General features: G+C 36.8%; 1 protein-coding gene across 1 annotated transcript in view; it reads right to left on the minus strand.

The window, feature by feature from the left end:
• LOC135221781 (protein slit-like) overlaps window positions 1-9,490 on the minus strand; it is a 558,755-nt gene extending 549,265 nt beyond the window's left edge. The window contains exon 1 of the mRNA XM_064259629.1: window positions 8,561-9,490. Coding sequence (XP_064115699.1) covers window positions 8,561-8,702 — 142 coding nt within the window. The 5' untranslated portion in view covers window positions 8,703-9,490. The remainder of the gene's footprint in view (window positions 1-8,560) is intronic.
• Between the last annotated feature and the right edge of the window lie 891 nt (window positions 9,491-10,381).

Genomic DNA, 10,381 nt, shown 5'->3' on the forward strand with positions numbered 1-10,381 from the left:
AAAGAAATGGCGGAGACTAGTACAACCTCATCCCATCTTTAAATTCTACTCAGATAAAAATATAATTTCATGGCTCCAAAAGGGGAAGACCTTGAAGAAACGGTAGATAGAAAGCCAAATTTTCGCCTATACAATCCAAATGTCATAAGTGATAGAAACTTCCGGTGCTCAAAACCCGAAAAAAAAACTCATTTCACATAGCCGTCTAACACGACAGAGAAAAAAAAACTGAAATATGCAAAAATATTGTCAAAATTCTCCCGTTTGCAAAACGAAGGGAACAGCGCATTCCAACATAGCTAGGTGAGAAGGGACGAGAGATTCGGAAGATACTAATTAGGAAATGAGAAAAGAAGAGAGAAACTGAAGTAATTTCATGCCTGAGAAACAAGATGAACTTTCAGCGTTCTCAGAAGCCCGAAAATTATTGGAAAAAAAAACTTTCAACAAATTATTCGTGAAATATCGCTGACTCAGAGAAACAATAACTGTCACATTCCAACTTATTAGGTAGAATTATATCGAACGTCAAGTCAAATTAACGAGAAGAGCACTAACAAGACCTTTAAAATTAGCACAAGCATAATAATCCACAGTTCAAGATCGGGATAAAACCTTAAAATTCAAACGTGAAATAATCGGGAGGCTCAAATTTCAACTCCTACCAAAAATATAATCTAATCGTCCCACGGTTTCTAAGCCTGCGGTATATACACTGAAACAAAATCGGCGGAACTGAACTAAACTCCCGCCCAGCTAAAACCCACTTAAAAAAAAAAGCCTATTCAGGTTTGAAAACCTATCAAGGCCTCGCAAAAAAGTGGACTAAAACGGCAAAAGGGGGTCAGGTGGAACTCAATAACCGAAATTTATTATTGTTTAAAACCAGTAAAATAAACTTCAAACTCTTGCTTACTGAGTTATATTCGATTTACATAAAATCTCCGTCTAGTAAGAGAGAGAGAGAGAGAGAGAGAGAGAGAGAGAGAGAGAGAGAGAGAGAGAGAGTAGAAGTACGCTTCAGCCCATAAAGGAACATTATAAAGCATAAGACACCTTAATTGGCACATCGCGTGACACAACCAGGTGGTTTTCATGAACCTGGATGAGCGGGTTTGTTTACGCGGCTGTCTTGGCCCCTAAATCCATGCTAAACAGCTTTATCTTCTCTCGACTGTCAACCATAAATAACAGCAACGCACACAAAAGACCAGAAAGACTTGCGGGGCCCAAGTACTTGCAAGGCGTAATGACATACCGGTATATACATGGATACGTGTGGTTGTTCGCCTAAGCACATTACTTCATAATTTGTTTTAACCTTGTCTTTAAAACAAAAGGCTAAATGATATACGCATCACGGTTAATTAAAACCACAGTTACGCACAACCACAAGAATGCGACAGTAATCATAACGAGGCTTCAGTTGATGCCAGCCGTGAATTAGTTCACTAACATGCGTAAACAGTAGTAACAAGGTACAGCTGGCGTTTATGCATATGGAAAATATACATAAAAGACGGAAGGAAGGAAGACACCTCAAATATGTCAGTGGCACACACTATAATGTACATATATATATATATAGTATATATATATATATATATATATATATATATATATGTGTGTGTGTGTGTGTGTGTGTGTGTATATATATATATATATATATATATATATATATATATATATATATATATATACATAGATACTTTTAGCTTAATGACAAACTATGTTTCTTATAATCATTAGGTTATTTTAGCATACTTTTTAATATTGTAAAAATTAATTCTATTTATAGCCCTGAAGATGGGAAAGGATTCCCGAAACGTAGGTGTAAACAGAAAAAAGAAATGATCTCCAGTCTTCTCGCTGTCCTCTTCATTATTAAACTTAAGCTCACCAGGAGCGAAAATCTTACAAGTTATATACATACATACATACATACATTCATACATATATATATATATATATATATATATATATATATATATATATATATTATCTTTCTTACACCTCTAAGTCTGGTCACACGGAAAAATCTTGTTTCCTGATTACGTCCGTTGTACTCCAGATGACCTCACTCAGCCTAGGCAGTGAACGGGGTATACGGCGTCTAGTCGACAGTAGTGGGTCGCGCACACAGTAGCAAAGGACATGCTCCTAGCAACCTCATCCCGAAATGCTTGTTGACAACCGGAGGGATAAAATCATTTTGTATTCTATTGAAAGGCTAGGATGCGTAACCCTAATAACAGCTTGTATATAATATATATGTGATGTGTGTGTGTCTATGTGCGGGTGCGTATAGTGCATGTATGAATATATATATATATATTTATATATATATATTATATATATACACAATACATCATATATATATATATATATATATATATATATATATACCTATACATACGCACACGAACACGTATATATCACGCTGTTATCAGGCTTACGCATCCTAGCCTATGGACAAAACTCATAAAAGAAAATAGGGACTTATAGGCCATACCTATTCCAAATGGTAACCAGTCTTTATAAATATAAATATACACTAAGAAACATAGCTAACTCAATAAAGGGCAAATAATAATAACAATGATGATGAAGTAAAATCCACAATTATCTATTCGTGTTGGAATACAGCTGTCACGTTACATTACAGAAATTTCCCTTTTTCAGTGAATAATAACCTTTCTGCGAAGCATGTTCTGTCGAAATAAAACTACTACTACTACTACTACTATTACTATTCCAGATAAGAACAATTCGTGCTAAAACAAGTAATAAAATGACTTTTGCCGCCGCAGTTATTTCGATAATGAGTAAAGTTAAAAAAAAAAAAAAATTATAATTCATTATATGCGCTTTCCCGGCACGATAAGAATCGCGCATCAGATAGAAGAGGACTGTAAGTAAAGAGCTGGCCCCTCCCCTGCATCGATACATGCAATTATGGTCTATCTTTTGGTTATCTTATTGGAAATCTCTTCTCTCTCTCTCTCTCTCTCCTCTCTCGTCTCTCTCTCTCTCTCTCTCTCTCTCTCTCTCTCTCTCTCGTTTATCATTATTCGAAAGTTGGATCAACTATACGAGATTATACAAATAATATATATATATATATATAATATATAATATACACACATACGTGTGTGTGCATGTGTGCGTGTTTGTATTCATATACATAACGCGTGTGTATATATATATATATATATATATATATATATATATATATATATATATATATATATATATATATATATATAGTCAGCGTGCACACGAATGCATGTACATTTATTAAAAACACAACTTTAAATATGTGTATCAAAAATCGCTTACGCGCTGAAGCGTGAATATTATAACGGGACACGGAGGACAGCCTAAACACGAAGATATTTTAATATTCCTGCCGATATTATGCGTTATCAAAATATTCAGCTCCCCAATATCACGGGTACGTTGGCGAAGCCCAGCAACATGAGCCTATTAGTCAAACGTCACTTGTCGTATACTTCCGGGATATGTTCCATGACATATAAAATATGAAGTTCCTCTCTGAATCGTCATATCTTGCCTTAAGAAAAACAAAACAGCCTTCGACGTCTACACCAGCGTCACTTTCTTCTCTTCTCGGTTTTACTCTTTTCTCTTATTTATTTGGAGGTCACTAATAATAATGATGATGATAATATTATGCTGGAAGAAGACCGTTAATACAGGTTTTATTGAAAATAATGGCTATTTAAGCCGCGTTTATTTTGTACAGAAGTTTCTCCATCATTCTTATTCATGATTTTTCTTCTGTACTCAAGTTGGCTTTAAAGCGCCTAATGGGGGTTTCAACTTGAATATATCATACAAAGATCCAATTTGTATTGCATTTTGTATAATATATTCAATTTGACAAATGCCACGTTTTTTTACATGAATCACCTATTTGGCGTTTTAATAGTCAACGTACAGAAGAAAAGTCATTAATAAGAATGATAGAGAAACTTCTGTACAAAATAACGAGGCTGAAATAGCCGTTATTTTCAATAATAATAATAACAATAATAATAATAATAATAATAATAAAATTATCATTCTCTAAAGATGACCATCGCATATATGTAATATACAAACACGCACATACATAAACACAGGTATGCATGTGAGTAGGTAATCGTAAGTGTGTGCGTGTGTGTGTGTGTGTGATTTCGCGGTAAAAAAAAAAAAAAAAAAAAAAAAAACATAGAAGCACAGCTACACATACAATACCGGTAAACAATGAAAGAGTTTCATAGTTTCTCAATGTAAAAAAAGGATTTATTAGACATGCATGCAAATTCAACTTTTACCGTTATGTGTACACGTTTTAGGTTACACACACGGACGCACACACACCTACACCCATGACGACTAAAGACTGAAGCGCTCCGAGCCGCCTATACAGCTTAACATGTTTGCATACAACCGGCCATATTTGCAAAGATAACCGACGGGGCTTCAAAAACTCGGTTTCTCTTTTGCCATACACGGAATTAGCAAATGGTGGACTTCTTAACACTGGAGCAAAAATAAACAGGTAAGTGACCGAGGACTGCCAAATCATCATACCATTTAGAGGGCTGATATAGGCCTAGATTACGAGGCGGGTCTTAGGAAAATACGGCGCCCGCTAGACCTGGGCTTCCTTTGTTCCAACTTCTCAGCGCAGACGATTCTACCAATTTGCTAATGAGAGAGAGAGAGAGAGAGAGAGAGAGAGAGATTCAATGAAGCTGAAAAGTGGAAGGTTGACTAGACGAAAAAAAAACACACATATATATATATAAATATATATATAAATAAATATATATATATATATATATATATCTAAATATATACATATATATATATATATATATATATATATATATATTAGATTATTATTCTATATGTAATGGCGTATGTGCGCAGCGCCAAGAGAAGAGAGAGCAGAGAGAGAGACGAGAGAGAGAGAGAGAGAGAGAGAGAGAGAGAGAGCGTTCCATAACAGCGAAATGCGTAGATTTGTGCCTTGCGACAAAAAATAAAACGAAAAAAATGTACGAACGATTTTACGTATAAAAGCACGCATACAGTATAGCGGTTATCACTACAACATACACACCACATACTACACATGTTGAATCGCAAGAAGAGAATGTTCGTTAGCCTAAAAGCCTACCATAATCAATCTTCGTGGCTACGGGTTACCAACTGACATCACCGTCCTGCCAACATCCCTTCTGAAACGAAGCACCGTCTGGCTAAGTTAAATAATACAAAAAAATTAAAATAAAAAATCCACGAGACGATTCATTAGAAATACACCAGATACAACAATTGATTTCATCAACTTCCGATTTCCTTTCATAATAACCAGGCAAAACGAACACTGCAAGCATTGCAGACAGTCGGATGATTTCTGAACCATTCACAATCGAGCAGTAGGACTTGAACACGCAACTGTTCCCTTGTAGTTCAAGGAGCTTACTGCAATTATTTATTGGGGTTGTAACATTTCGACTGATCGCTTGGAGGAGCTTCGTTAAAAACAATGATCAGTTGATGTCCAGACATTATCGACTATAAAAAATGCGTCCGATTTGAAATATATCCGCGTCTTTTCCGTTTCCTCTTGACGCTGAATTCAAGTATCAAATTTTCATAACCTAATATCCACTCAATCTTGAGAAGCGCACTGTAAAATTACTGAGCCATAACTAAAAGGCTCTCAACCACGGATCATAGCGTCGATGACAACGCACGTTCAACACTGGGTTATAGATTTAAAGCAAGCAATCAATCATCAAAAGAACTGCAGGCGTACGAGAAGACAGGCAATGCAACTCGAATTATAGTTGTCAATAGAGAATCGTTACCGTTGTAAATCATTGAGAGGAAAAGAACCGATTTCACTGAGAAAACTTGTGGTCGTTGAACGTAAGTCCTAGCAGCATGGGTCGCCGTTAAAAATCCTGAAAACTCTGCAAACCACAATCCTACAAGAAAGTGACATTCAGGTTAAATTCACAACGATATGTGGTCTCCGCTCTGGAGTCTTTTGTTTCTGTTACAGAATTCGCTGAGATGATCCCAATCAACCGATTGAAGCGGGGACTACGAAGGGGAAAATGGCGTCTCATCAACAATGGTCATCACTGACCAACGGCAAAAGGATGAGAGAGAGAGAGAGAGATGAGAATAGTTTCAAAGGCCTTGCCTAATTGCGCAGTACCCAAAGCAACTTGGGCGCATCCCAAACCAAATACAACTTCGTTAACAGACTTGGATCGAAAAGCTGGTGTCGCTCCCCATAAAGGGAGCAAATTAGCAAGATTACGGGTGGTAAAAAGTTTCTATCTCGAGATGTTTTTTTCATTCATCTATCCTTAAATATGCTAGTTTTCGTGCCCTTTTCGATTTCATAATTTTTTCTATGTTATTTTTCTGAAAACCTTCCCTCGCCCGCCCCACTACTTTAGTCGTATGATTTTTCAATTATACAGTTTATACAGTTTTTCTGAGATTCCGTTGCACAAAAAAATTAAGAAATAATTTTCATATACACAAACATTTCTAAGTTTTTTGGAATCATCGTAAACAATTCAAATTCCCATTTATTTGTCTTGTTCTACGAATTTCCATTCTGTCATTTGCTTGCGCACTGTACTTACAATACGTATCATTCCTCAATTCGTGGATATTTTGCCTTGGAGGTTCTGTGCAGTCCTGAATACATTCGTTGTACACAAAAATAATTATAATAATGATAACCCAATCTCGTCCCTTGATTTCTATGCTATCCAGCACACAAAATGACATTTATACTGAAAACAATTTTTCCCGGTTTTCAGCTATAGCATCATAATCAAATCGTGTAACATCAGTGGGGTTCAATTACTCAAGTCTGATTTTATTATAACTACTACTATTACCAATAATAATAACACAGGAAATTAACAACCGAAATAAAATTAGTACATTTATCACCGTACGCTGAGGTCATCGGCATTGCCTTACGACATCTAACAATTCATCAAAGATCCGCTTCGGTTAAATCAGGTCAATCATGCATAGGTGAATCAGATACGATGTGTTTGCACTTACAACTGAGCTCTGAATCCAACCAAATTAACTCTCCCCCACCCACCCCCTCGCTTACACACATGATCCCCAGTTCCACAAAAGCTAAATAAGCCAAGAACTGGAATTAAATATTCAAAAAAACACATACACTAACACATTTTTCGGTTTTTAAGAAACAAGGCGGAACTTTCAACTTTCTTTTCATAAAGATAAGCTACAACTACAATGAAGTTATCTGCTGACTTAACAGATTTAATCTGCCGTGGTAAAGATAATGGCAATCTTGTTAGAATTAAAGTAGCGTATTCAGTCTTGATGCTGCAAAGGGTGTTTCAAATCTCTCTCTCTCTCTCTCTCTCTCTCTCTCTCTCTCTCTCTCTCTCTCTCTCTCTCTCTCTCTCCTAAGTACAATGCACACGTACATTATCTGAGAGCCTAATATTATTAGAACCATGGAGATATCAATGATTACCATAATCGTTAACAGTAATGAAGACATTAATACATGACATCATAATCTATAAAATAAAGATAGTAAAATATCTATAATAACAATGATAATGGTCACATTCAAATGATACATGGATTTTTAATATTAAGCCCTGTATTGCCCTCAGTGAAAGAAATACAAAACGGTTATTCAAATTACAACAGAAAGCTTACAGGATAACACTACCATTAATGATGATAATAATCATCACCATTATCTGGATGGTCAAAAATACAGCAAGTTCTTATAAATGTACCACCCTCCCAATCAATCAAAAATGACTTCACTAATTTATCAACGTCCTTAACTTTCCGAGCTAAACCCCTTTCTTCCTGGTTTCTTAATAGAAAATCTGAAACATCTCCCGTTACGGTCAGTTCGAGGATAAGGAGCTACAATAAGCCTAAGGTTTGAAAACCTAACCTAACCTGGAGTATGGTTACAGGGCAAGAACCCTCCTTTTACACGTATACAGGAAACAATATCCTACAAGTTTTGAAACAGTTTTGTTAACAATTTTTTAAACATATTTCTCTCTCTCTCTCATATATATATATATATATATATATATATATATATATATATATATATATATATATGAGAGAGAGAGAGAGAGAGAGAGAGAGAGAGAGAGAGAGAGAGAGAGAGAGATTTATCTGCAAAAACCTGAAAAACAACAAATTTATTACTATATCAGTGCATTATTATAATTTTTGCGTCGAAATGTTTTGCTGCTAAACGATATGTGGCACAACTCAACATTTTTAACTTTGACATGAAATATGACATGAAATAATACTAACGCTAGGCATTAATATCTAAGGTAAATTATCTTCATCTTAAATAAGGAAAAAAATCCCATGCCAATACACAAACCTTCATTATGAAGAGTAGTGAGATGCTAAAAAAAAAAAAAGGGGGGGGGGGGGGAATGACTACTTTAAAACTAGTATCGTTATCATCTTGTGTCCTCACCTGGGCATCTCCTGCCGCTGGCCTTCCTCTTGCTGAAGGCCTGAGGAGAAATGAAGAGCAAGATGGCCAACAGAAGCAACTTGTAATGCATCTTTATCCTAGAGATAGCAAACTCCCACCTCTGGTAATTCCTCCAATGCATTTAACGTCCCACAACCAATGCTTGTGCTTCTACTGCTTCCCTTTTCACGAAAGACAGATGCAACGATGCTGGCGTTGCTACGGCCCCACCAAATGCAACGACAGTTACTAGATCGGCAACGATTTCCTTCGATTCTCCTTGTCCCACACACATAAGATGATGGTACATCTTATATGGCAATAAAATCCCCTAGTATATCCGCACTTTCTCACACTGAGTTGTCACTACCAGAACAATAAATAAAAGTTCCGAAAAGTTTTTCGGTTGGGCCAAAGCCGTTTTAATTAACCTCTCCTCACTCCGGTTCACAAAGTACGCCTTCTGCTGGGGTCAGCGTGCCCTGGGTATAAGCGAGAAAGACGTACAATTTCATAATAAATCGTCTTTCTTCACATAATAAAAACCTGCTGTTTTGTGCAGCAAAGATCTGATGAAAAGCCGACGACTTTCCAATCCACCTCTCTCTCTCTCTCCTCCCGCGTTAAAAGCACAACACGAAGCTTCAAATAACTTTTTTTTTTATCCTAAGAAAAATTCACACGATAACGAACACCTTTCCAAAAGTCACTTCACTAAACAACACCACCTCACCGATCAGTTAAAGAAAAGGAAAAGCAAAGCACGAGGCTTGACAAAGAAAAGCTTTGTTCTAAAGTTGACGCGAAAATTTCTCGGCAAAGGTTTTAGGGAGGGAAAGAGTTTACGGTCCAAGAGCTTGGCGCAAACACCTCCACTCCTCACTGTCTTGGGGAACACTGACTCCGTCGAGTGTCGAGCTCTCCGACTCCGACTCCCAGTGACTCTGAGCTGAAGCTCAGCCGTTGGGGCTGCGACAGGCTCTGAGTTTGGTCTCTCTCTCTCTCTCATTCCTTGCCTCTCCTTCTCTCTCTCGTCTCTCTCTCTCTCTCTCTCTCTCTCTCTCTCTGGGGCTGTCTGGTGAAGTATGGGGGGCTGCCCAAACAACATTACGAACGACCCCCTTTTCTATCTCTGCTATGCTTGGCATGCCTTGCTCAATGCTTCTTTCTCTGCAGCTACTGCTATTATAAAAGAGGTCATTATAATTACAATAGATTTGATACTACAAACGGCGTCATATAACCATGGTCATCATCGACACCGGCAGCGCTTTAATTTTTCAATAGTTTTTAAATTTAAATGAAGAGCACGGGCTACCCCAGTAAAAAAAAAAAAAAAAAAAAAAAAAAAAAAAAAAAAAAGTGACTGGCTTCCTCTAAACATTTTATACGAAGCAAAACAATACGGTGTCCGCGATCGTTTCGATGAGTTTTATATGCAATATAATAATCACTGGAGAAAATAACATGGAAATTATTATTATTATATTCCTCTATTTCATATAATCGTACAAAAGAATAGTAAACTCATATGTGAAATTCACAGAATCTATAGCTATTTCAAGAATTTCGTACACAAATGTTCCTCTCCCAATCGCAGGCAACATCGGAACTTTCCCCCTGCGTCCGGTTTCCTAGCTAATGTCGCCTCCTTCGGAGTTGAAGCTCACTTTTTTTTCTTCCCTCTCCAACAAACCGCCCTCCGCCCCCTTCACCACCTGCCAATTCCTCTTCCCTCCTGCATATTTTTTCCTCCGACTTGAGCTTAATAATGATTTTTTTTTTTTATTAGCTTTTAGGCCTAACAAGTCAATCCCACGA

The sequence above is a fragment of the Macrobrachium nipponense genome, chromosome 3, assembly GCF_015104395.2.
Source record: "Macrobrachium nipponense isolate FS-2020 chromosome 3, ASM1510439v2, whole genome shotgun sequence".
Lineage (NCBI taxonomy): Eukaryota > Metazoa > Arthropoda > Malacostraca > Decapoda > Palaemonidae > Macrobrachium > Macrobrachium nipponense.